At 40.9% G+C, this 27903-nt stretch overlaps 1 protein-coding gene across 6 annotated transcripts; it reads left to right on the forward strand.

Moving 5' to 3' along the window:
- ZNF326 (zinc finger protein 326) lies at positions 1-27903 on the forward strand. Of its 6 annotated transcripts, none has more exons than XM_038744563.1 (12): positions 1-115; positions 9840-9875; positions 9974-10085; positions 10419-10505; positions 12378-12783; positions 15131-15326; positions 18917-19028; positions 22332-22479; positions 22727-22826; positions 23549-23679; positions 26368-26463; positions 27192-27903. In XM_038744563.1, exons 1-12 carry the CDS (start codon positions 100-102, stop codon positions 27396-27398), a joined length of 1647 nt encoding a protein of 548 aa, XP_038600491.1. In that variant the 5' UTR covers positions 1-99; the 3' UTR covers positions 27399-27903. The 6 variants fall into 6 exon arrangements, with proteins under 6 accessions (XP_038600491.1, XP_038600494.1, XP_038600492.1 ...); XM_038744566.1 differs by lacking the exon at positions 27192-27903 and adding an exon at positions 24777-24820 and having other exon boundaries at positions 26368-26458; XM_038744564.1 differs by lacking the exon at positions 10419-10505.

Genomic DNA, 27903 nt, shown 5'->3' on the forward strand with positions numbered 1-27903 from the left:
ACGACGACCGCCGCCTCAGACGCCTCAGACGCCGCCATTGCCGTGGCTTGGCGGGGAGCCCGTCCCCTCAGGCCGCCGGCCCTCTCCCCTCTCCCCAAAATGGACTACGAGGAAGGTGAGCGCGGTGGGCGGGGGTTCGCGGCCCGCCCCCGGGCCCCCGCTTCATTACCGACCCAAAATGGCCGAGCCCTGCTTTTGTTCCTCCCCGGGGCCCACCCTCCTTTGCCCGCTCTAATAATAATAATAATGATGGCATTTATCAAGCGCTTACTGTGTGCAAAGCACTGTTCTAAGCGCTGGGGAGGTTACAAGGTGATCAGGTTGTCCCACATGGGGCTCACAGTCTTAATCCCCATTTTACAGATGAGAGAACTGAGGCACAGAAAAGTGAAGTGACTTGCCCAAAGTCACACGTGTGACAATTGGTGGAGCCGGGATTCGAACCCATGACCTCTGACTCCAAAGCCCGTGCTCTTTCCACTGAGTCACGCTGCTTCTGTAATAATAATAGTGATGGTATCTGTTAAGCGCTTACTGTGCGCCAAACACTGCGGTAGAAGAGAAGCAGCGTGGCTCAGTGGTAGGGACTGTCTCTGTATGTTGCCAATTTATAATAATAATAATAATGGCGTTTGTTAAGCGCTTACTATGTGCAAAGTACTGTTCTAAGCGCTGGGGAGATACAGGGTGATCAGGTTGTCCCACGGGGGGCTCACAGTCTTAATCCCCATTTTACAGATGAGGTAACTGAGGCACAGAGAAGTTAAGTGACTTGCCCAAAGTCACACGTGTGACAATTGGTGGAGCCGGGATTCGAACCCATGACCTCTGACTCCAAAGCCCGTGCTCTTTCCACTGAGTCACGCTGCTTCTGTAATAATAATAATAATAATAATGGTGATGGTATCTGTTAAGCGCTTACTATGCGCCAAACACAGTGGTAGAAGAGAAGCAGCGTGGCTCAGTGGTACGGATCGTCTCTGTATGTTGCCAACTTGTAATAATAATAATAGTAATAATAATGGCATTTGTTAAGCGCTTACTATGTGCAAAGCACTGTTCTAAGCGCTGGGGAGATACAAGGTGATCAGGTTGTCCCGTGGGAGGCTCACAGTCTTAATCCCCATTTTACAGATGAGGGAACTGAGGCCCAGAGAAGTGAAGTGACTTGCCTAAGGTCACACAGCTGACAAGTGGTGGAGCCGGGATTTGAACCCATGACCTCTGACTCCAAAGCCCAGGCTCTTTCCACTGAGCCATGCTGCTTCTCTAATTCAGTCTTGTACTTCCCAAGCACTTCGTACAGTGCTCTGCACACAGTGAGCGCTCAATAAATACCACGCTGCACCGAACGTACTCATCGATTCACTGGACAGAGGCAGGCCTCCTTCCTCAAGTGCCTCACTTCCTACCAGAGAATAGTAATAATGTTGGTATTTGTTAAGCGCTTACTATGGGCCAAGCACTGTTCTAAGCTCTGGAGTATATACACCTGCCCAAAGATACACTTGCCCACAGCCACACAGCTGACAATTGGCAGAGTCGGGATTTGAACCCACGACCTCTGACTCCAAAGCCCATGCTCTATTCCACTGAGTCACACTGCTTCCCTACTGTGTGCAGAGCACTGTACTAAGCGCTTGGGAAGTACAAGTTGGCAACATATTGAGATGGTCCCTACCCAACAGCGGGTTCACAGTCCAAAAGACACTTACTATGTGCAAAACACTGTTCTAAGTGCAGGGGAGGTTACAAGGTGATCAGGTTGTCCCATGGGGGGCTCACAGTCTTAATCCCCATTTTACAGATGAGGTAACTGAGGCACAGAGAAGTTGAGTTGCCCAAAGGCACACAACTGACAATTGGCGGAGCTGGGATTTGAACCCATGACCTCTGACTCCAAATCCCGGGCTCTTTCCACTAAGCCGCGCTGCCACTTGTCAGCTGTGTGACTTTGGGCAAGTCACTTCACTTCTCTGGGCCTCAGTTATCTCACCTGTAAAATGGGGATTAAGACTGTGAGCCCCCCGTGGGACAATCTGATCACCTTGTAACCTCCCCAGCGCTTAGAACAGTGCTCCGCACATAGTAAGCACTTATTAAATGCCATCATCGTTATTATCATTATTACAAGGTGATCAGGTTGTCCCACGGGGGGCTCATGGTCTTAATCCCCATTTTACAGACAAGGGAACTGAGGCCCAGAGAAGTGAAGTGACTTGCCCAAAGTCTCACAGCTGACAAGTGGCAGAGCCAGGATTAGATTGTGTGTCTCACCCTTCTATTCATTCATGGATTCAATTGTATTTATTGAGCGTTTACTGTGTGCAGAACACTGGACTAAGTGCTTGGAAAGTACAATTCGGCACACATATTCGTTCATTCAGTCGTATTTACTGAGCGCTTACTTCACTCTAGACTGTGAGCCCACTCTTCTAGACTGTGAGCCCACTCTTCTAGACTGTGAGCCCACTGTTGGGTAGGGACTGTCTCTATATGTTGCCATCTTGTACTTCCCAAGCACTTAGTACAGTGCTCTGCACACAGTAAGCACTCAATAAATATGATTGATTGATTCTCTGTGCTTCAGTTACCTTGTCTGTAAAATGGGGGTTAAGGCTGAGCCCCACGTGGGACAACCTGATCACCTTGTATCCACCCCAGTACTTAGAACGGTGCTTTGCACATAGTAAGCGTGGCTCAATGGAAAGAGCACGGCTGTGGAGTCAGAGGTCATGGGTTCAAAATCCTGGCTCCGCCAATTGTCAGCTGTGTGACTTTGGGCAAGTCACTTAAATTCTCTGTGCCTCAGTTACCTCGTCTGCAAAATGGGGATTAAGACTGAGCCCCACATGGGACAACCTGATCACCTTGTATCCACCTCAGCACTTAAAACAGTGTTTTGCACATAATAAGCGTGGCTCAATGGAAAGAGCCCGGGCTTGGGAGTCAGCGGTCATGGGTTCTAATCCCGGCCCTGCCACTTGTCAGATGTGTGACTCTGGGCAAGTCACTTAACTTCTCTGTGCCTCAATTCCCTCATCTGGAAAATGGGGATGAAGACTGTGAGCCCCAGGTGGGACAACCTGATGACCTTGTATCTACCCCAGCACTTAGAACAGTGCTTGGTACATAGTAAGTGCTTAACAAATACCATCATCAGTTGTCATCACTGTTCTAAGTGCTGAGGGGGTGGGGGGAATACAAGATAATCAGGTTGCCCCATGTGGGGCTCACTGTTTTAATTCCAGTTTTACAGATGAAGTCAGAGGCACAGAGAAGTTGTGACTTTGCCAAAGTCACACAGCTGACAAGAGGCGAAGCCAGGATTAGATCCCATGACCTCTGATTCCCAAGCCTGTGCTCTTTACACTGAGCCATGCTGCTTCTCTAAAGCTTAGTACAGTGCTCTGCACGCAGTAAGCACTCAATAATTACGATTGAATGAATGAATCTTCTGTTTCCCAGGGCCGGGGTCCTCCTTTGCCTTGGCAACACTTCCTGAAAAGCCCTTCTCCTCCAAGAGGACTTCCCCTCTTTAAGCCCCCTTTTTCCCTTCTCCCACTCCCTTTTGCATCATTCATTTAGTCGTATTTATTAGGTGCTAATTGTGTGTAGAGTGCTGTACTATACTTGTGTAAAATACAGCCATAAACAGTGATATACCCTGCCCAAAAGGAGCTCATGGATTTGCACCCTTTATTCACCCATCAATCCCATTTATTGAGTGCTTACTCTGGACAGAGCACCGTACTAAGCGCTTGGGAAAGTACAGTGCAGGCATAAACAGTGACATTTCCTGCCCACAACGAGCTCATGGATTTGCACACTTTACTTACCCGTCAATCATATTTATTGAGTACTTACTGTGTGCAGAGTACTGTACTAAGTGCTTGGGAAAGTACAATACAATAATAAACAGTAACATTTCCTGCCCATAACAAGCTCATGGATTTGCACCCTTTAGTCTCCCATCAATCATATTTATTGAGCACTTACTAAGTGCAGAACACTACTAAGTGCTTGGGAGAGTCCAGCGTGACAGAGTTGGTAGTCAGTTGTCCTGCCCACGGCGAGTTTACAGTCTAGAGGTCTGTCAGCCTCTCCCTCATCCCCACAGCACTTATGTATGTATCTGTAATTTATTTATATTAATGTCTGTTTCCCCTTCTAGACTGTAACCTCGTTGTGGTCAGGGAACCTGTCTACCAACTCTTTTATGTTGTACTCTCCCAAGCACTTGCTAAATACAAAGTAAACTCTTAAGATTCCCCCCCCCCCCCCCCCCCCCAGCCCCAAACCTCCCAATCCCTGAGCCCTTTCCCCTAATTTGGCCTCCAGCACTAGCATTGAGGGCAGGGCTTGGGTCCCCCCTGTTGCCAGCTCTCTGCAGAGGACAAGCCCTACCTGTTAAGTTCCTGCAGGTGATTATCATCCCGTTGGTGTACTGCTTTCCAGAAGCTTTTCCAAACTAAGAGTTCTGGGAGCCCCAGGCTTAGAAGGGGGGAAAACAGAATCCCAAGATAGCAAGATAAAGAATAGTAAGGCATGGTTATAAATCTGTCACTAATTTGTAATCATTTGCATACATCAGGGGAACCTTCATTGGTCCTGGTTGCTTATCTCAGTCCGATCTCCAGTCGAATTGCTGTCCAGGAAGGGTGAAATGTCCTTCAAAACTAGATTTGCCTGCAGATATGCCACTACAGTCCTGATAGGTGGAGTGTGATACAAACAACTCTGATGTAACCAGCCAGTGGAGGACATGGAACTTCACCCAAATCTCATTTTTAGCCCCACTTTTCCCTCCAAATGTCCTACTAGAATAGCTAAAAACTAGCAGCATTGGTAGGCTTGAGTTTTACTCTGTTTAGCTCAGTTGAAGGGGCAAAGAGGCTTTAAACCATTTGAGTGTGCCCATGTGGGGCAGAAACTCTTAAGATCATCATGTATTGCATCAACCCTGGGGTTTGGCAGAATGGTTGGCATATTCTATGTGCTTAAAAAATGCCATTATTATAAATAATGAAAGGCCACATGTCCCGACCCCTAGAGGTTGTGTATATAAACTCTATGGGGACAGATCCTGTTGTTTACTTGTATGTTCCCAAACACACCTCTACACGGCCCTTCTACTGGTGTCTAATAAATACTCTTGATTGGAAGAGGAAGAATAACTAGGTGATCTGACCCAGAATATTGGTAGCTGTACTTTTTTAGAAATAAGATTTCTGGAGTAGCTAGTTGGATCTGTTAAGATAGGCAAATTCATTTTCTGAATATACCACTAAATGATGAGGCACAGAACCATATTTATTGTTATTTAAATGCTTATAATGTATTTGTTAAGCGGTTACTAAGTGCCAAGCACTGTTCTAAGTGCTTATTCATTCAATCGTATTGAGCTCTCACTGTGTGCAGAGCACTGTATTAAGCGCTTATGTGCTAAGCCTTGGGGTAGTCAGCTCAGAGTCCCTGTCTCACCTGGAGCTCATAGTTTAAATGGGAAGGGAGAATAGATATTTAGTGCCCATTATGTGGATGAGGAAGCCAGAAATTTGGGCACTTACCCCAAGATACATTACAGGAAATTGGCAGAGCTGGGACTAGATCCCAGGCTTCTCAAAGTTCTGTCCAGTACCTTATCCACTAGACTGTGCTATTTCTCCCAAGGGATACAAGGTGTGTTCTTAGCAGTCAGCAATCATCAGTCAACCTTTGTTCCTTAGAAGAAGAAAAATGCTTTAAAGTGGTATAAATCCAAGTCTTAAGGGATATGGATTTGCTAACAATGCAGCAAATTACTCAAACCAATTTTGAGGGCCAGTTTTTTAGTTGATTCCATGTTCCTCTTTTAGATGTAGGATATCACATGTTTGTTAATGGCACAGCTCATGATTGGATTTGTGTATTAAGACCTGTCTTGATATATCATGAAAGAGGTGGGTAGAGATACACATTCATTCATTCAGTTGCACTGAGTGCTTACTGTGTGCAGAGCACTGTACTGAGCACTTGGGAAAGCACAATGCAACAATAAAACTGACGTGTTCCCTGCCCACAAGGAGCTTACAGTTTGGGGGTGGAGGCAGACATCAATACAAATAAATAAATTACAAATATGATTGATTGATTGATAAGTGCTGTTGGGCTGGGAGGGGGAAAAACAAAGGGAGCAAGTCAGGGGTTTGCAGAAGGGGCTGGGAGAAGAGGAAAGGGGGGCCTAATCTGGGAAGGCCTCTTGGAGCTGTGCCTTCAATAAAGCTTTGAAGTTGGAGAGAGTAATTGTCAGTTGGGCGGGAGAATGTTTCAGGCCAGAGGCAGGATATGGGCTATGGGTCAGGGGTGAGATAGAGGAGAGATTGAGTTACTGTGAGAAGGTTAACATTGGAGTAGAGAAGTGTGTGGGCTGGGTTATAAAATCTTACACAGCAGCAGATACAGGAAGCAACAGCTAATGATTTAATATACCTTTCACACAATTCTGACTTTAGAATGTATTTTTGCAGAGCCTGCATCCCATCTAGTTGTTGAATTTTGCCCGTTGCTTATCTATAGGACCCCGTATTATAATTTTAGACTTTTAGACTGTGAGCCCACTGTTGGGTAGGGACTGTCTCTATATGTTGCCAATTTGTACTTCCCAAGCGCTTAGTACAGTGCTCTGCACATAGTAAGTGCTCAATAAATACGATTGATGATGATGATGATAATGGCCCTTCAAATTAAAAGAAGATACAAACAGTTGGGAAAGAAAAGGTATATTTGCAACTGGAGCAGATTTCATCAGCCAGATGGCATCCTAGCTTTGATTTATAAACTATGCAGATTTCGAATCCTGGCTCCACCACATGTCTGCTGTGTGACCTTGGCAAGTCACTTAACTTCCCTGAACCTCAGTTACCTCATCTGTAAAATGGGGATTAAGACTGTGAGCCCCAGGTGGGACAACCTGATCACCTTGTATCCCCCAGTGCTTAGAACAGTGCTTTGCACATAGTAAGCACTTAACAAATGTCATCATCGTTATTATTATTATATAACATGGTGTTAGAATATGGATTAGCTATGCAAGGTGTTCTTTTAAGGTTGTGGCATAGACTACAGTCTGGGGCTCATACTCCACAATCCACACATTGCTTCTAAGTATGGACGTGTGCATAAAGCATGTAATGTCAAAATCAATCAGTCAGTCATATTTATTGAGCACTTAATGTGTGCAGAGCACTGTACTAAATGCTAGGGAGAGTATAACAGCATTGGTAAACAGGTTCCCTGTGCTTCATGATCTTTTAAGAAACTAAATATTCAGACTTTTCTAAGTGCAGACTGTTGATATCAACATTACATGTAAGAATGTGAAGACACATCCTTTTTTATGGGGTTTCTGCAGGAATATGTAAGATTAGGACTATAATGCTAATTGCCTCCTCTTTTCCTTTCTAGCCTTGTGTATAGAAGAAATCTTTTCCAGCCCATCTTCTTTGCAGTCACTGAAAATCACACTGCTATAGATCTGTCCCATCCTGTCCCATTTAAGTGGAGCTCTTGAAACCTCACTCAACCCTGTTATTTTAGGACTTAGTACCAAATCGAAGATCAGCTAGTCCAAAAAATCAGCTCTGTTTACTATGCAAGGCAGGGTGTGGCAGCATAACTATGTAATGTGTTTGGCAGTTGCATTTTAGAAGTGTTTGTTATATTTCAAGTAGTAAAACGGCTGAGGATTATTGGTATCCAATGCACAGAAAATTGTAGGGTAGTTTGAAAGTTGCAGGGGATTGTTAAAGGAAATCTGGTATAGCAGGAGACCTTTCTTGATTTTTTTATACCCTGGAATCATAATGGAATGATAGAGTTGAATAATAATAATAATAATAATTATGGCATTTGTTAAGTGCTTATTATGTGCCAAGCACTGTTCTAAGCGCTGGGGGGATACAAGGTGATCAGGTTGTCCCATGTGGGGCTCACAGTCGTAATCCCCATTTTACAGATGAGGGAACTGAGGCTCAGAGAAGTGAAGTGACTTGCCCAAGGTCACACAGCAGGCATGTGGCGGAGCTGGGGTTCGAACCCATGACCTCTGACTCCAAAGCCTGTCCTCTTTCCACTAAGCCACGCTGCTTCTAATTTAGGTTCCAAAGAGTGGTTTCCAGGAGCATTCTCTCCTCAGGGCCACAGCCAACAGTTAGTTGCATGTAATTTGTATTTCTCACATGAATGCTGTGTAAAGGTCATGGGTTCTAATCCTGCCTTCGCCACTTGTCTGCTGTGTGACCTTGGGCAAGTCATTTCACTTCTCTGTGCCTGTTACCTCATCTGTAAAACGGGGATTGAAACTGTGAGCCCCATGTCGGGCAGGGACTGTGTCCAACCTGATTACCTTGTGTCTACTCCGGCGTTTAGAACAGTGCTTGACACATAGTGAGTGCTTAACAAGTACCATAATTAAAGTAATTTTCAAGTTAAAATTTAATTATTGGTAATATTTAAACTGATTCTCCCACCACCACCTTTTTTATTCCTCATTCACCCATTCATACCAATCCAAATTTCTGAAACCAGAAATATATGGTAGAATATAAAGTGAAGAAAGTCATGGTGAGGATTTTTAGAAGACTGTTGGGCTTTAGCTTGGAGAACACTACCAAAAAGAAACCAGTTCCAGGCCCAGAGTTGGGAGACCATATTGGGCTGATATTTCCATTGTAGGAAAAAACACATGCCAGAGAATTATTGTAATAATCAGTGGAGGGTTAGATGGAATGTTCAGGAAATGAATAGGGTCTTCAAAAGAGCAAGCAATGGTGACTAATATTTGGTCTAGAACAGAGGAAACATAATAAAACCTGTTAAAATTAACAGTTGCCATAGCAGAGAGTTTAAGGAGCAGGAGCTCCAACTTCAACATGGACTTAGGGTATGGACCCTGTTGCAAAAGGCACTGAGAAGTGCAAGCATTAAATAAAGTATGATGGGGTGTATTTAAGAGATTTTTCTGAGAGAGAATTGAAGGAGAGCTATAAATGGTAATGTGGTCATAGTTGGTGTAGGATAGTCTTTGCATGTTTGTGGAAAATGGGAGGCATTTTAAATAAATTCACTTGCTGTAAACTGATGCAAAATCCTGCTGAAATAAAAAAAATTGTAGGCAGGAGTACTCAATTACGATAGTCTGAGTGTTCCTATGAAGAAATAGTGGGCTATGAGAGCACAGTTTAAATATCCCATTGAAATGAATAGTTAAATGCTTTCCATTTTTTAATAAACAGCTGGCAAATAAATTTTAATGGCTATCTTCAGAGGGCTAGTACAATTTTTTTCACTGGGTAATTTTTGATTGCAATGAGGTTTTGGCTTGAGTGGCTAACAGTTATAACCTTGGATGACTGATTTAACTGTTTGCTTCTTGGGAAAGGTTCTGGAGACTGGAAGGAAACTTATTTTTTGGGAGGTAAACCAGGACCCATCATGTCATTTTAGTTTTACCTGTAAAAGTCTGCAGAGTATTGATTTCCAAGTAAAAATTGGATTGTCTCATTGTGAGTAGTGTTTGGAAGACATTATTTGTAATGTAGTGCTTTGCCTTCAAAATTTTGTTATGTTTCTCTTATCCATTGGGTAAGGTGGCCTTGTAAGTGAATATTAAAAATCTTGCACACTTCTCTGTTAAATGCAGTGAAATCCTCATTTTCTGCCTACCTGACATTGAGTGCTACCCTGAATAGATGGGTGATCTGGAGTGAGGGTCACTATCTCTGCTAATTAACTTAACACAACACGTTAGAACTTGTGAATATGGCCCTTCCTGACATTTTTTTTTCTTTCTCTTCTAGGAATGGATCGTGATTATGGCCATGGATCCTATGGAGGTCTGACATTCATAGATACACAACTTGAAAAAACAGTTTTTGAGTAGTCGTAGAGGTGAACTCCATTTAATTTTTTCTTCTTTTTTTTCTTTTTATAGGAATGGATCGTGACTATGGCCATGGGTCCTATGGGGGTCCAAGATCCATGGACTCCTACATGAACCAGTCCTATGGAATGGATAGTCACAGTGGAGGTGGTGGAGGTAGCAGGTAAATCATTCAGACACTTGTCCAAAGAGTTCACCAGCTACTTTTGAGATTCAGAATGCATCTTTTAACTTGTGTTCCTTGGGCATGTTGTGTGATATAGGAAACCTGCAATTTTGGGTTGAATAGGTTATAAAGTCACCGGCAAACGTTATGCTGCTCATTCTTGTTTCTGAAGAAGATGAGATGACAGATGTTGGTATTCAGACAGTACAGTAACACTTTGTACCTTAATGATTTTACTGTTTTCTGCCTTTTAGACCATCAGCGAAACTTTTTGCTCACCTGTAATGTGTCAGCTTTATTGTGTTTTTAAATTTCTCTCATCTACTCCAGTGTGAGTGGCAGCAAAGCAGTTTGTAATTGGGGTGGCTTTAACAACCAGTCGAACAGCATTCCAATTCCAAGGAACATTTACGATAGGTATTTAATATTCTTTTAGTTTTCATGTAAACTATAGTAGAATTCCGTGTTGTTTTATGAAACACTTTTTTTCTTTAAATCATGTCCAGGTTATTTTATTGGCAGGTACTGCTTACATCAAACCCACACAAATTCTAGGGAATATGTAAATAGCTGGCATTGTTTGTTTTGCTGCGTGCGATCTTTAGAATTTTGTTTGAATAGTCATGATGTTGGGCTTGCAGTAGAGGACATGCAGACCAGGTTGACCTTCAAATACAGGGTATGCAGGGGGCAAGAAGTCCCACTGAACAAAATTTCAACTATAGGCTAAATTTGAAGCAGTCCTCATGCATAAATAGAAGGTTCTGGGTTTCTCAGTGTTGGAATGAACTCTGCTAGGTGGCTTCTACTTAACACCCTCCTGCTGCTCCAGATGTTCTTTTTGTATGGAAAAAAAATAGATGGGGAAGCTAAAGCCAAGCAGTTATAAATCGCTGTGAAACCTTGAGTAAAATGCGACTCAATAGTACTTATTAAGTGCTTACTTTGTGCAGAGCACTGTACTAACTGTTTGGGGTAGTAAAATCAATCAGTATATATTGAGGACTTACTCTGTGGAGAGTGCTGTTCTAAGCACACGATTCCTGCTCTCAAGGATCCTAGAATCTCATGGGGAGAAATAATTTATTATATGGTTAGTGGAATGCAGAAGTAAATAGTACCTTCCATTTAGTAATCTGTAAATGATTGACTCAAATGTAACATCTTTGGCTGTATTGAAATGACTGTTATTGCATTTTAAATTGTAATTATGCATGGATTGTTTCTGTAGACTTAACCTGTTACTGTGTAATGTGGTGGACCTATTATGAAGCTAAGTACTGAAGGAATAGGAGTCAGTAATTGTAGCTCATGTCTCTAAAACAGCATCTTGGCAAATCAGTTTTACTGTATAAAAATGTCTAATTTGTAAGTTTGGATTTGTATGACGAAAAATAGTTTGAAAATAGTTTGTTTCTCTCAATTTCTGTTGATTCTCCCTGTATTAAAACTCAGAGGAGACAAATGTGCTCCTTCCCCTAAGGCAGTTTCAGGGAACAAGGACTTTTTTTAAGAAAATATTTTTCAAGAATCTAAAGGCATGCATGATTTGTCAGTTATACGGTAAAGCCTTGTCATCTGCCCTGAAATTCCACACACAGAGTTCATGTGTTGTTGAGCGATTATACTGTGCAGTCCTCTTTGTGTCTATCCTTTGCTAGACTTTATAGTCTGCAAGTGAAAAATTCCCAAGGATTTGTAACTAACGTTGACTTTGAAGAATGGCAGATACTTACGTTTTATAAGCAGGGATGCAACAGTTGCAGTTCAGTTGTTTGGTTGTGTAGACTTATGGGGGTGTATAAGAATCACCTCTGGGTCAGAAATACCCACATCCAGGTGTTTTGGGATATTTTCCCAATTGGAAATTAAGCCATTAAAAATGCTGTGTGTAATTTCAATGCTAGGATAATTTGAAAGAAGAAGTAATTACTTGACTAGTCCATGAGCTGTGGAAGGTGACTTTCGTAGACTAGGGCTGGGCTTAAAAAATGGAAGAAAATCTTTTCTTTTAAACAACAGAAGAGCTTCTGAGAAACTGAATTTACAAAAGCTAAGGCTCACTAAACTTGGCTTTTCCTTGTTTAAAAATTGGCTCAGATAGCTTTCTATCTGGTCCCAAGTCGTGTTGCCCAGCCCTAATCAAACTAAAACAAAAACTAGAACTGTACAAACCAGATTAGTGTAAATGAATTTTAGTTGATAAATGTCAACTGATAATTTGTCTTTGAAATGTCTAACATTAGTAAGCTTACTTTTTTTTTTTCCCTCATTGTGCAATTTTTCCAGGTTTGGACCTTATGAGTCTTACGACTCCGGGTCTTCTCTGGGTGGGCGAGATCTGTACAGATCTGGCTATGGTTTTAATGAACCCGAACAAAGCCGCTTCGGAGGTAGTTATGGTGGTCGATTTGAGAGCTCCTACCGGAATAGCCTTGACTCTTTCGGAGGTAGAAACCAGGGCGGGTCTAGCTGGGATGCACCTTACTCCCGTTCAAAATTGAGGCCTGGGTTTATGGAGGACAGAGGAAGAGAGAGTTACTCTTCCTACAGCAGTTTTTCTTCACCCCATATGAAGCCTGCACCTGTAGGCTCTCGGGGGAGAGGAACGCCTGCTTATCCCGAAAATACGTTTGGAAGCAGAAACTATGATGCTTTTGGAGGACCATCAACAGGCAGAGGCCGAGGCCGAGGAGTAAGTACAGAATCTTTTCAGATTCTTTTCGCTAGTCACTCTTTTAAACCCTTTCAAGACCACAGCTTTAAAATGGACCTCACTGGGTATCACCGGGTACCTTTGGCTAAGCAAACAACTGAGTTGTGACTCTAACGGAAGTTGATTGGTGGTAGTTTCTAGTACCTCTTTGGAAAATAAGTGGCAATGTCAGACGTTTGACGAGATAAAGCTTTTTTTTTTAATCAACTCTCTCCTTTTATTGTAAAGGTGAGGAAAATGCAGGTTTGGTCTAAAAGGGGTTAAATGGAGTTGCGTTTTTCCTTGTCCACACTAGCATTCTTGCTAGTGGCACAATTCTGGGATTACTGTAAAAGGTTATTTTGAAACCTTTTGGGGGTCTTAGTAGGTTAAAGGTGCAATGTATGACATAAGCTTTTGCCTTGCTGCTGCACTCTGGCAAGTACAATGAAAATCTGCAGACTTAACATTAAGTAGCAAAGGGAAAAAGTGAAGGTTTTCAGTTTCAGCCTTGTGTACATATGGCGGGGTGTGTGTGTGTGGGAAGACATAAGGTAGGTCGTAGGATGTTGTTTTGTGGTCAGTTTATTTTCATTAACCCAACTTATTGTATGTCCTATTGGTTTTTCTTCTATAGCTAGTTCTATTGAGGAATAATTTTCTTCCAGTAGGTAGTATGCACTTATGCTTAAACCTGCCCTGTTTCTTTCTCATATTTTATAATGCCTTGTTTATAAACTAATGTTGAAAGGAGAATATTTTTATGGGGTTTCCTCAAGCACTTAGTTTCAGAAAGTTTAAGTTGAAATAATTATTTATGCCTTATGTTCTTAAGTAACTCGAATGACACAAAATAGGTTCATCTGTGCATGAATCTTATCTAATAAATTTGTAGATTTTAGCGGTTAACAGATCTTGTAAAGCATCTTTTTTCTAACTGCTTACTATTTGTCATACTGTTACTTAAGGGAAGGTTGAAAGTCTCAGTTCTGTTTTCAGAAGAAAATAGTACTGGGCACACTTTGAACTGTTAAGTAATAAATGGTGTATGGCACACTAGTTTACTAGTTGGTAGAAATTTCTCATTTTTACAGTTAATTTTTACCATATATAAAATGCATTGCACCTTTAATGTATATTTATTGAAAAGAGTTTTTACTTGTGGACTTAAGTCACCTGGAAACACTGATTGTTCAAGTGTACAAAGATCTAGTCAGATGCATAGCCAAGTAAGATACGTTATACTATTACTAGTTAAGGTGTAATGGAAAGTACTTGGGCATTGCAAACTGTAGGCATTAAAGACTGCAAATCAGTAACCCTGCTCTAGTTTTGACTTCAAAAATTCTTAAAATGTGAAAACACTTTTCACATGGTTAGGATTATGTTAATGGGTTTTGAAACATCAGTTTTGTTTTCATGGCAGTAAAACAGATATTTTTACTCTTTGGATTCACCAGTCCAGTATGAAAGACTCTTCTTTTTTCTTGTCGTTTTTTTCCCTTTCCCTCCTGTTAATGTAGATAAGCCAATAGGACTTTGATTTTTTTTTTTTGCACTTGTACAATTCCCATTGCTTCCTTCACTTCAGATCCTCCATTTTCTTATTCTTTAAGAGGTTAGTTGCCTAAATTGACTTCAGCTACGTGCCTTATGAATTTTTGTTAGAAAGATTTCACATGATTAGTTGGTTACATGCAGAAAGCTACCTGCAAGTTCTTTTTTACAATTTTTGGCAGGTAAAAATTCAAATGTAATAGAATGTCAGATTTTATTTTAGTTAAAATTGAATCAGGAAATCAACTCTTCCTTTCCACCTAGTTTGTCAGTGTAACAGCTCAACTTCTGACCTCCCTTCTTTCTAAAAGGGGAAAGTTTCGATGACTTGGATTTTCTGTAGCAACAAAAGTGTAGATTTTTGTCCTGTTAGCCAATTTTTGAAGCGCTTTGTTGCATCTTCCAGGATTTTTATTTGAGAATTTATATTGATAGGGAAATCTGAAGAGAAGTTATCAGAGAGAGTTGAACAAGTGTTAACGTATTGACAGACATGTTCTTTGTTTGGATTAATTATTTTTAATTACAGAAATTGGATGGGTAGGTAGGAAATATCCATATTTGTTCTACTGGTAATGAAACTATATACTGATACTCTGAGATTTCATTTTACATAGATTCTTGTAAAATTCAGTGTTTTTTTCCAGAGGGCATATGTCACGTTAAATTACGTTCTGGGGACTTTCAAGTGTAAATTAATGTATAGGTAACACATGTAGTTTTTGCATGAATTCTTATCTTTGTGACTGGTTCATAGTAGCATAATACTTCTGATCTCATAAATTTACAGCATATGGGAGATTTTGGTGGCATGCATAGACCCGGAATTGTTGTAGACTATCATAACAAACCCAGTAATGCAGCAGTTGCTGCAAGAGGAATAAAAAGAAAAATGATGCAACCGTTTAATAAGCCTGGAGGAACATTTATCAAGAAACCCAAGCTGACGAAACCTATTGAGAAGATAAACCAAAAAAAATCACCTAGTAAGTATTGGAATGAAGTCATTGCCTACTTTACATTTTATTTTGGCACCTGAAAATTGAACACTTTTTTTTTTCAGTTAGAGCACAAAAATTATTATTGCATTTTACCAAAAGATGCACCTATCTTATATTGCTTTCTAAAGAATTTTGTTGTACTGATTAAATTGGAAGGGCAGTATGACTTTTTTGGTTCCTTATGTTTTGTGAAGCAAATTCTTTGTCTGCAGTTATTAATATTTCTGGGGTGGTTGTACCTCCAGCCCCAGGATGTAGTAATTGTTCCCTCAATGAACTTGCTGTTGCATAATCACACAGAGTGAGGGATTTGGAGGAACAAGTTTAACACTTTCAGGTAAAGCAGCGGGAAGCAGCGTGGTTTAGTGAATAAAGCACATGCCTGGTCACCAAAACCTGCCGGTCTCAGCTCCGCAACATTGCCAAGATCCTGCCCTTTCCTCTCCATCCAAACCGCTACCCTGCTCGTTCAAGCTCTCATCCTATCCTGTCTGGACTACTGTATCAGCCTCCTCTCCGATCTCCCATCCTCTTGTCTCTCCCCACTTCAATCCATACTTCCTGCCGCTACCCGGATTGTCTTTGTCCAGAAGCGCTCTGGGCGTGTTTCTCCCCTCCTCAAAAATCTCCAGTGGCTACCAATCAACCTACGCATCAGGCAGAAACTCCTCACCCTGGGCTTCAAGGCTGTCCATCCCCTCGCCCCCGCCTACCTCACCTCCCTTCTCTCCTTCTCCAGCCCAGCCCGCACCCTCCGCTCCTCTGCTGCTAATCTCACCGTGCCTCGTTCTCGCCTGTCCCGCCATCGACCCCCGGCCCACGTCATCCCCCTGGCCTGGAATGCCCTCCCTCCCCACATCCACCAAGTTAGCTCTCTTCCCCCCTTCCAGGCCCTACTGAGAGCTCACCTCCTCCAGGAGGCCTTCCCAGACTGAGCCCCCTCCTTCCTCTCCCCGTCGTCCCCCTCTCCATTCCCCACGTCTTACCTCCTTCCCTTCCCCACAGCACCTGTATATATGTATATATGTTTGTACATATTTATTACTCTATCTTGTACATATCTATTCTATTTATTTTATTTTGTTAATATGTTTGGTTTTGTTCTCTGTCTCCTCCTTCTAGACTGTGAGCCCACTGTTGGGTAGGGACTGTCTCTATATGTTGCCAATTTGTACTTCCCAAGCGCTTAGTCCAGTGCTCTGCACATAGTAAGTGCTCAATAAGTACGATTGATGATGATATGAATCTAAAGGCAAATATGAGCTTTACATAGTGTAGCAAACTTGCTGCTATGTGCTTTGTCCATTTTTATCGCCACCATTCCTGTTTCATATCAGGGGAGAAAATTAAATGAATTGCTGTTTTGGGGAGAGCTCATTCAGCAAGTACAGTAAACTATCTCCACACCTTTTCCTTTTGGTTCCCATTTCCATGTAGCATCGGTGGCCAAGAGGATAGAAGGTTGGAACTGAATGGTTGGATATAGAAAGCAGCTTTGAATGCTACTAAATGAAGAAGGGAGGCCTGGGGAAAAATGGATTTAAGTGGAGGAAGAAGAGTGATCACAGAAGGAAGACTAGTTGTGGGGTAGAGCAGAAGCTGAAAAGTAAATTCTGCTACAATTTTTAGGAAAGCAGCTTGGAATTTCTAACTTGGCGGTAAGGAATAATTTGGGGAACGTAGCTTTCTGTTCAAAGGAATATTATTCTCCTACAGTTTAACCGAAGAGCAGACAGCTAAGCCTGTTTTTATAAGTTTTAACGGTGAGATTCTGTTTGGAATGTTGTGTGACTGCGTTCATCAGGAATGTCAAGTTGACAAATATATGTGAAAGTATATTTCACTACAAGAATAGGATGCCATCATGTACAGAGTGAGAGATTAGGGTGCATGTATAGGCTCAGAATTTTGCTCTCCTGGTCTGGATTAAAGTGAATAGATTTAAAGTTATCTGGGCAATTTTAAAAGGACGAGATCAAGGCTATTGCTGGTCTCTCCCAAGCGCTTAATACAGTGCTATGCACTTGTATTGAGTAAGGGTTCAATACAGTCGATTGACATGTTCTGTAGTGAGTTAAAGGTTTGGCTGTGGAGAGTCCATCTTGGAGAGAATAATAGGAGGTGTAACTAAAAGGTAAAACCTACATGTCAAATAAAGAGCTACTGTATAAAAACATACAATATTTTAATATGGTAGGGTGTTTTTCTTGATGACAACTAATCTAGCAAGCACACCAAAATACTAGCATTTTAAAAGTTAATATTAATGATGGCATGTTAAAAGAACCACATGGCAAGCGCTGTCAAGTGGGGGGTAGATGAAATATAATCAGATTGGACACAACCACTGTATCAGTTGTATTTATTGAGGAAGCAGCTTGGTTCAGTGGAAAGAGCTTGGACTTTGGAGTCAGAGGTCATGGGTTCAAATCCCAGCTCTGTCACTTATCAGCTGGGTGACTTTGGGCAAGTCACTTAACTTCTCTGGGCCTCAGTTACCACATCTTTAAAATGGGGATTAAGACTGTGAGCCCCCCGTGGGACAACCTGATCACCTTGTGACCTCCCCAGCACAGTGCTTTGCACATAGTAAGTGCTTAATAAATGCCATCATTATTATTATTTATTGAGCACTTACTGTGTGCAGAGCTCTGTACTAAGCGCTTGGGAGAGTACAATAGAACAGTATAACAGACTTTCCCTGCCCACAACGAGCTTACCGTACAGGATCCATAATCTAAGGGAGGGAGACCAGGTATTTTCCATTTTACCAATGGAAATCAATTCATGGTATTGTGTAAGGACCATTGAACTGAGTCATAGTAGTTAAGTGCCTTGCCTAAAGTTACACAGCAGGCTAATGGCTGGAAATGAGGAGTAGAACCTGGACCATCTAAGACCCAGCCCTTTTGCACTAATCATGTTTGTGCTTGAATTTTGAGGTGGGCAGAGCAGGGATATTAGGGCATTAGAAAGGCTCAGGTCATCAGCTGATAAGAACTAAATAAATACTAAATACTAAGAACTATGGGTACTTCCCTCCCTTTCCCCCCTTTGGCTTTTCTCTTCTGAACTCTTCAAAGTATGCCAGTCAACTGGCAGGTCCCCATTTGGTTGACATTGGCAGTGCGTTGGGTTTCTGAAACTACCGTAGGTTAGTCCTCTCTGCTGCTGACGTGAGTACAGTAGAGCAGGGGTCTCAGGAAAAGTCAAAAGTTCTGCCCACCCTTCCTTAGTAATGCAGTAATGCATCTTTGGAAATTGGGAGATACATTTTTAAAATGGTCTCCCTAGTGTCCCTGTTGGGTGGGGAAGGAGGATTTGTATTTGGAAATGCCTATCAAATAATAATAATAATAATAATAATGATGATGGGATTTGTTAAGCGCCTACTATGTGCAAAGCACTATCATATCTAGGCAGGATGGGATTGGTTAGCTCTGACTCCAAATATTCTTTAAATGTTCAGATCTCAACTTCTAAAGGGGCTGAAGGAGCTATTACTGTCCCTCTTAGAATCTCTAAATCGTGGTTGCAAAACCTGTACTGTCTGGTAACCTTATGTAATGCATTAGCCAAAACAGATGCCAAAAGCGAAGAGGAAGAGAAACGGCGTATTGAGGCAAGAAGAGAGAAACAACGACGTAGAAGAGAGAAAAACAGTGAGAAGTATGGGGATGGATACAGGTTTGTACTGCTAATGGAATCGGTCAGTCAGTGGTATATAAGTACTTACTGTGTGCAGAGCACTAAATAATAATAATTGTGGTATTTAAATTTTTACTTTGTACTGGGCACTGTACTGAGTAGATTCAAGGTAATCAGGTTGGACACAATCTCTGTCCCCCTCCTTCCTCTGCCCCTCCCCCCGCCTTACCTCCTTCCCCTCCCCACAGCACCTGTATATATGTTTGTACATATTTATTACTGTATTTTACTTGTACATATTTACTATTCTATTTATTTTATTTTGTTAATATGTTTTGTTGTCTGTCTCCCCCATTCTAGACTGTGAGCCCGCTGTTGGGTAGGGACCGTCTCTATATGTTGCCGACTTATACTTCCCAAGCGCTTAGTACAGTGCTCTGCACACAGTAAGCGCTCAATAAATACAATTGATTGAATGAATGGGGCTGACCGTTTTAATCCCCATTTTATAGTTGAGGTCACTGAGGCACAGAGAAGTTAAGTGCCTTACCTGGGATTAGAACCCAGGTCCTCTGACGCCCAGGCCTGTGCTCTTGCCAGTAGGCTACTCTGCTTCAGGCAGAATGCTGTTTTCAGCTAAATAAGAATTAATCCTTTTTTTTCCCCCCATGGCCAAGGGAAAATAGGAATAGAGTCCTGATTTTTGAATTGACTTTGAGTCCATGTTATGGTAAAAATGAATAACTCATTTTATACTTTTGTACTCTGAAGAGTGTTCATTTTAAGTGGACTTGAGACCTTTAGTAATGTATGTCAGTCGTTTGATTTGGATATGATGTACTCATCCCGTCCTATAAGAACTATTTTGTGACTTGAATGGAAACGTGAAGGAATTTTCAAAGACTAGATCTTGTAAAACTTTCTGGCTTCCTAAAATGAATGCCTTGAACTTACTGGAAGAGTGCTTTCACAAATCTGGGTGGTCATTGGCGTGAACAAGAAGGAAGAAAATTTGAGAGAAAATCGAAGCAATTTTGTGTTATAGTTAGTATGAGGACTAAAATAATGTTCAGCGTATTTTGGAGAACACCGTACACGTAATGTGTACCTTGGTATGTATGCAAATTGAAATGTTGTGTAATCATGTTTTGCCTAAATGTGCAAACACTCAGGAAAAAAAAGATAGTCAATTCGCTTTGAGAGGTATCTCTTTTTTCTGTTCAGCTCAATATGAACATCCAACTGTTGACTTATAGTTAAATATTAGGTCAGACCTTTCTACCAACTGTCCAGCTTCCCAGCAATGCAGGCAACAATCAAATCAGCGATATTTTTTTAGCATCTACTGTGTGCAGAGCATTGGACTTTATACTCTAGAATAATTTGATGATGATAATGAAGCTGGTATAGGATAAGCGCTCACTATATGCCCCACACTGTACTAATTGCTGGGGTGGATACAAGCCAGATGGGTTGGACTCACAACCAATCTTAATCCTCCTTTTACAGATGAGGTAACTGAGACACAGGGAAGTGAAGTGACTTGTCCAAGGTCACGCAGCAGACAAGGGATGGAGCCTCTGACTCGCAGGCCTGTGCTCTATCCACTAGGCCATGCTGCTTCTCTAAGGAAGAAAATTCTGGGGAATCAGACAAATTAGAACAGGAAGGAGAGCACTGCAGTTGTAGGAGTCTGAAAGCGTGAATTGTTTTTTTAAAAAAAGAAGTTAAAGCAGATTTAGATGTACCTAAGTGTGATAGGCATATAAGCCTAAATGCTAATCGTGCTTGCCTCAGTTTGGTTTTTGTGGTTCATTTTTGTAAAATCAAATGCACCAGTGTTTTGGGTTTTTTTTTAAATATTGGGTTAAATTTGTAATTTTGCATATTTTTTTAGAATGGCAGTCACATGCTCATTTTGTAAATTTTGGACATTTGAGGAAAAAGGTTAAATTGAAATTTAAAATTGAATGATCCAATCTGGGAAGGGCAAGATGAAATGGCTCTCAGAGAAGGTGCATTTTCAGGAAAGCTTTGAAGATGGGGAAAACTGCAGACTAGCCAGATTTGAAGAGGAGAGGAAAGGGTGAGCGAGTGGAGATGAAGATGAAGCGTGAGACACTGAGATGGATAATTTGGGAGGAGTGGAGCATCTGAACTGTAGCATAGCTGGTGAAGAAAACTGTTTAGACGAAGGGCAATGCCTTGAAGCTAGTAGTTTCAAATTTCTGCTTAGCATCAGAGAAATGAAAGAAAGAATTAAAGTGGAAAAATGTGAGCTGAGTAGGGTTTTAGTAAGGTAATCTGGGCCACAGGGCATAGTATGGAAAGGAGAGGGGAGAGTCTTGGGTAGGGAAACCGGTGAGAAGAGTGAAGAAATGGTCCATTTGGGGATATATATGAGCACCTCTATCAAGGTGGTAGCCATTATGGTTTGGTTAGGAAGGGGCAGATCTGGAAAATCCTCATGGAGGGAAAACTGGCAAGATTTAGTGATAGAGGGAGTGTGAGACCTAAAAGAGAACAAGGAATCAAAGATGTTACCAAGGATGTGGACATCTGGGAATGTTGGCAGTCAGGGGAGAGAAGTGAGAAGAATTGCTTTAAACGTACTGAGCTGAAGTTGTTAGTGCATCCATAAGACATATACTGGTCCATATATACCATTATCCTCATTGTTCATAGGCAGTCATTTGCTAAATTTTGCTAGTCCTGTCCCCACCCAAATCATGTTTAGTTTCAATCGTCAGCATCTTGTCTTTGGTTCCTAGTCACCTCAACTGTTACACTTGCGTTTTTCAAACATTCTTGCCTTTGGTTTGGTTCCCTTGAGGTATATTTAAAGGGTGCATGCACAGTTGTTCTTAGACATCACCTAAAATACTCTGATAAGGTCATTCCAAGAATACATTTGTATAATAATGCTCTCAAAAACACTGATACATATTGAATCCTGTAAGCTGAAAGCATGTTCTCCTCCTCAAGCAGTTTGCATTTCTGGGATAAATTCAACAGAGATAAACACTTCACTAAGCCCACTTTCCAGAATATGTTCCAGTTTGCCAGCTTCCTGAGGAATTTTTAGGACAAAATTCAGACTTTGCTTGTGGTTGGACTGGCATCCTGGCTGTCCTAGAGTAAGTGCTATGTTAAGTAAATTAGGGTTAATCTGCAAGGGTCACATCCATCTTAAGGAAATATTTTTACAGTCGAGATTGGAACACTAATTGTGCTTGCCTCAGTTTGGTTTTTGTGGTCCGTTTTTGTAAAATCAAATGCACCAGTGTGGTTTCTTTTAAAAAAAATATTGGGTTAAATTTGTAACTTTGCATATCTTTTTAGAATGGCATTCACATGCTCGTTTTGTAAATTTCGGACATTTGAGGAAAAAGACATTGAAGTTCATCTTGAAAGTCCATCACACCAGGAAACACTAGATCATATTCAGAAACAAACAAAATTTGATAAAGTAGTCATGGAATTCTTGCATGTGAGTACAGTGAAGCTATGCTTTATAGTGGGGCCATATGGCCTCAATGGAATTAATTATAATTACTTGAAATTATATGCTCTAAAACCATTATTGCATTGTTTCCCTTTTAAAAAAGCTTTGTTTAGTTGAATGAAATTTGGGAAGAATATTCTTTGGTAACCACAAAAATTTTTATGTAGGGCAGCATACAGTCAGTGAGATTTGTGTGGAGGGGATATAGAAATAATCATATACCATTCTCTAGGAATGTATGGTGAATAAATTCAAGAAAACATCAATGCGCAAGCAGCAAACAAATAATCAAGCTGAAGCGGTTAAAGTTGTTGAAAAAGATGTAATGGAAGGCAAGTATCAATTCTCAACATTAGGCATTGAGAACGTTTTAGTCACTAATTTTTTGAGTTGGTTCTGTTTAGGCAATATTTCAAGTACAAAAGTTATGAATTAAACTTTTACCACTTCCAGGGAAGATTCAGAATCTTTCGACTTACTGTGATTTTTAGCTTGAAATCTTAGAGGCACCAGCCTCCTTAACAGAATGTCTTTCATTGTCAAATCTTCACACTCTGAAATTTCCCTGGGTAATTTTGGGATTGGATGAATTTGAGATTTCATAATAATAGTTATATTTAAATGGTACGTACAGTGCCAAGCACTGGATTAGGTCCAATATAATACATTCATGGGCCCTATCCTTCATAGCTCAAAGTCATATATGGGAGGGAGAGCAAGTATATATGCATGTTTACTTGTTTTGATGTCTGTCTCCCCCCTTATAGACTGTGAGCTGTTTATGGGCAGGGATTGTCTCTATTTCTTGCTGAATTGTACTTTCCAAGCGCTTAATACAGTGCTCTGCACACAGAAAGCGCTCAATGCAATTGAATGAATGAGTGAATTTGACCCCTGCTTTACCAGTGAGGAAACAGGCACTAAGAAGGGCCAAGGTCACACGGCAGCAAGGGGCAGAGCCAGGATTAGAACCCAGGTCTTCTGACTCCCAGGCGTCTGCTCCTTCCTTTAGGCCACACTGCTGCTGCTTTCAGTGGCTTGATTTATTTTTCAGGTGTCACAGCAGATGACCACATGATGAAAGTTGAGACTGTACATTGCAGTGCTTGCAGTGTATATGTTCCTGCCTTACACAGTTCTGTTCAACAGCACTTAAAGTCTCCCGATCATGTCAAAGGAAAGCAAGTAAGTCTTCAATAACTAAGATATGGAACTGGCAAATTAGTATACACATGGCTGATTACTGAAAAGGTATGTTTGTTACAAATTTAGGCGTCATATTTTTTCCAGATTAATTCCCATTTGTATGAATCCAAAAAAGATGCTAAGGATTATAATACTTTAATGTATAAACTGTCAGTTTTTGTTTTCTTTTAAAGGGAAGACTCTTAGTATTACTGCTGTGAGTTGTAAGGTCAGTAGAAAGCATAAATTGTAATCTCACACTCCATGCATCTATAATTAAAAGGATTTTTTAAAATGTACTGATTTTGAGACAGGCAAGGTTTTTTGTTGTTGTTTTTTTGCCAATAGGTAGGAAAAAAGTGAAAGAAAGTTCAGGGTTAGAAACTTCATAACCCTTTCCAAACTTAAATTTGAGAGATGAGCGTAGTTTAAAACAAACACTGACATTCTGAAGCAGGTGCTCTTTTTCTTGTTCATTGAGTTGGGTCGCTGCTTGAAGCCAATTTGTTTAGTGCCATGGTGACTTTAGACAGAGAAAAAAACCCAACTCTCCAGCTTTTAATATTGGCAGTATAGAGTGCTGAAACTAGGAAGATGTGGGAAGGTGGTGGGACTAAATTGGGGTTGTAATGTATTTATGTACTTTGAGAAATCATTCGAATAAATTGTAGACTACTAAGTCATTCATTAGACTCATAAAGGCATAATGTTTGAAGCCTACCTAAATGATATATCCAGGGCCTGACTAGTCCTGTGAATTCATCTGCATGTTCTGAGACTTCATTGAATCTCACATTTTGACTTTGGGATACCAATCTAGGATTTCGTTTCTTTGTAATTTGGTTGATGAATTTTAGAATCCTAATTGGAAACCCCCCACCCCGGGTTTTTGGGTTTTTTTTCCTTAATTAAATGGGAAGCTGAAGGTGCCAATGACAAAGTATATAGAATTTTGTCCTTGAAAATAACCTGATTTGAAGAATCACAAGGTCCAGAAATGGAAAAAAATTACATTTCATCATGTTTTACAATGTAATCTGATTCTACTTATTTGCCTAATGCAGTTTTCCAATTGCTGTTTTATCAAATTCTCACAGGACAAAATCTTTGTGTTCAGTCTAAGTGGTTTTATCTTATTAAGGTAAGAAGACTGGAAGACTTATGTTCAACTCATACCCAAACATCAGAGTGCCACTTCCTGCTTAAGGTCCTTTTAATAGCTCACTAATTTCCTTAGGAAAAACACTTACCTCTTAAAGACCAGTAATATGTTGGGGGAAATGGGCCTGATAGCTGTACAGGTAAAGTAATCAGATGCAGTGGTCCCACTTCTCTGTATACTCCCAAGTGCTTAGTGCAATGCTTTGCACACAGTAAGTGATCTATAAATATGATTGATCGAATGCCAGCCTATCAATCAGTTATTGGTATTTATTGAACTCACAGTTTGTTCAGAGTACTCTAGTAATGACATGGGAGAGTACAGAATGGCAAAACTGGTAGATGCATTCCCTGCAGTCTAGATGGGAAGGCAGACATAAAAATAAATTATGGATATAAGGGTTCTGGGGCTGAGGTTGGGGTGAATATCCAGTGATTAGAGGGTACTTCAAGTGCAAGGATGATGCAGAAGACCATTGACAGACCCTGTTTTTCAGCCAGGGTGCTGTGGCCAGATTTTGCAGTCACTACAGTATCGTATCGTATCTTGGAAAATCACTTCCCCCGCCCATCTCTTGAACCCCCTTTATCTAGATTGCGACTTTCTCATTGCCTGGCCATCTAGTCCCTTCTAGTTTCCTTCGTGGGCCTCTGGTATGTGAGCAGGTGTCACTCAGGCTTCCCCCTTTGCTCTGTTTCATCTCAAATCTAAGGTTGCTGAAGTCACTGTTATAAGAGACACAGCTGCCTTGCCTTCTTCTGACTGATCCCAGTCATTGATCAGAAAACAGATTTGGCTTTCCAATCAAAGATACAAGAGGCAACAGTTGCTCATAATAATAACTATGATAATAATTGGGGTATTAAGTGCTTCCTATGTGCCGAGCAGTGAACTAGGTGTTTGGAGTAGTTACATTACAATTAGATCAGAGACAGTCCCTAACCCGCAAAGGGCTCCCTAGACTGTGAGATCGTTGTGGGCAGGGAACGTGTTTGATGTTATATTGTACCCTCCCAAGCACTTAGTACAGTGCTTTGCACACAGTAAGTGCTCAAATACAATTATTATTAATAGTAAATAATAATAATAACAGGGCTTAAAGTCTAAGGGAAGGAGAACAGGTATTCCCTTGGTACAGATGAAGAAACGAGCGTTGAAAAATTAGGTGACTCATCCAAGGTCACACAGACAAGTGGCGGAGCTAGAATTAGGACTCAGATCCCCTGACTTCGAGGCCCATGCTCTTTTACTGGGCCATGATGCTTTTCTTCTGAGGGCTGAGGGATCAGTCAAGCAGTCATATTAATTGAAAGCTTATTGGGTGCAGAGCACTGTACTAAGCACTTAGGGAAGTAGAATTGGTAGATGTGTTTCCTGCCCACAGGTACAGCTGTTCTGGTGGCTGATTTTGAGAGAGACACCAAAGCACAAGTTCAGTGATGGTAAAAAGGAACATCCTGAATGTGTTCAGTTATGTGGCTTTGGAGAACGAATTTCAAGAACTCACCATTTGGTTTTCCTCATAGGCCTATAGGGAGCAAATAAAAAGGGAGAGCGTACTGACTGCTACTAGCATCTTGAATAATCCAATTGTGAAGGCACGATATGAACTTTATGTTAAGGTAAGATGCCACAATCTAAGGGTAGGAGATTGTATATGTAATGTGTAATGCAGGAATCTAGGACTAATTTTTGAAGTTGCAATAAAGCATCAGACTGAGATTTGCCTTATGTCGATGGAATCCTTAAATGAGTTTGTAGTTTGCTCATACCTAAAGAATAAGGTGAGAGTTAGACTATCACATTAGATGTAGTTAGAACTTCTTAGCTTTGACTAGTAATCCTGAACAGTTAAATACTGAAGCAGTGAAGTAGTAATGGATCTTGGTACGCCTAGGTACCCTGTGGTTTTGACAGTTCGTCAGCTTATGCACCTGCCAATGCTTCTCTTTTTTGAGTACTAACTTGAGATCCTGATCTTTGTGTAAATTTTTATTCATAGTCCATTATGAAACTGTTCATATAAATTTAAGGATGAAAATTTCCAGAAACTACTCAAAAAAAATTGGGGGTCATATTTCTGACCCTTGCCTTTTCCAGGACTGTCCCATAGCTTTGTGATAAGCTCCTATCTGCTTTTGTGACCCTAATCTATGATGGCTTCGCAGGACCCGTTAGGAAGAGAAGGAGGACTGTAAATGAGCCATTTGAAACGTCCCTTTATGACGTTGGAATAAGTGACTTCAGAGTCATATAAGGTTCTTTGTTACGCAGCTTTGAAAGTTGAATTTCAATTACATACCATTAAAATATCCCGTACTGTGAATTAAACCTGCTTTTGTGGTGCCAGGGTGAAAATCCTTTTGACGCTCCAGATCAGTCTCAGGAGCAGCAGACGGAGGGAGATGAGGAAGAAGAAAAGGCTGAAGAACCAGTTGAAGAGGAGGAGGAGGAGGAAGAGGAAGAAGAGGAAGAGGAAGAAGAAGGGGTAGAGGGGGTGGAAGAAGGGGTGGAAGAGCAAACTGACTTCACTGTAGATCAGACTGATGAAAACTGAAGAATTAGTCAATTAATGAGTTTTAACAGCCTTTAATTTCTATCATCAAGTGTAAGACTCCCTAAGAGCTTGAATCACGAGTGTTTAACACCCCTGTGCATGCATTCCATTATGTTAAAAAAAAGTTTATAATTTCTAAATGTTTTGCTTTCATTTAAAAAGAAGAATGAAGGTAATTCTATTTTAGTTGAGCTTTTATAGCAACCAAACTTAGATTTGATTAGAAATTGTAAAATTTTTAAGCTTACTTTTTACTTGGTGTTGAGAATAACGGATGTGTAGCATCAGTGTGTCAACTTTAATCATTTGAATTAAAACATAGCTCATGGGGGTAAATATTCTGTGTGTGAGCTTTTTGAATAATAGTTACTTATGAATATTAGAATGATGAAGAACTTTGTGCTGTAAGTCTGGCTTTTTTGACTGCATCGCACATTGTATAGTTTGTGTTATGACCTGCTCATAGCTATTCGTGACTATGTACCAATAAAACTTTTTTTAGTAA

The sequence above is a fragment of the Tachyglossus aculeatus genome, chromosome 4 (genome assembly GCF_015852505.1).
Source record: "Tachyglossus aculeatus isolate mTacAcu1 chromosome 4, mTacAcu1.pri, whole genome shotgun sequence".
NCBI classification, from domain to species: domain Eukaryota; kingdom Metazoa; phylum Chordata; class Mammalia; order Monotremata; family Tachyglossidae; genus Tachyglossus; species Tachyglossus aculeatus.

Excerpts from the sequence above, each read along its gene's own strand:
- ZNF326 (XM_038744563.1), top strand. Across the intron at positions 12,784-15,130 it reads GCAGAGGCCGAGGCCGAGGA|CATATGGGAGATTTTGGTGG; the intron begins GTAAGTACAGAA and ends ATAAATTTACAG. Across the intron at positions 23,680-26,367 it reads ATCATGTCAAAGGAAAGCAA|GCCTATAGGGAGCAAATAAA; the intron begins GTAAGTCTTCAA and ends TTTTCCTCATAG.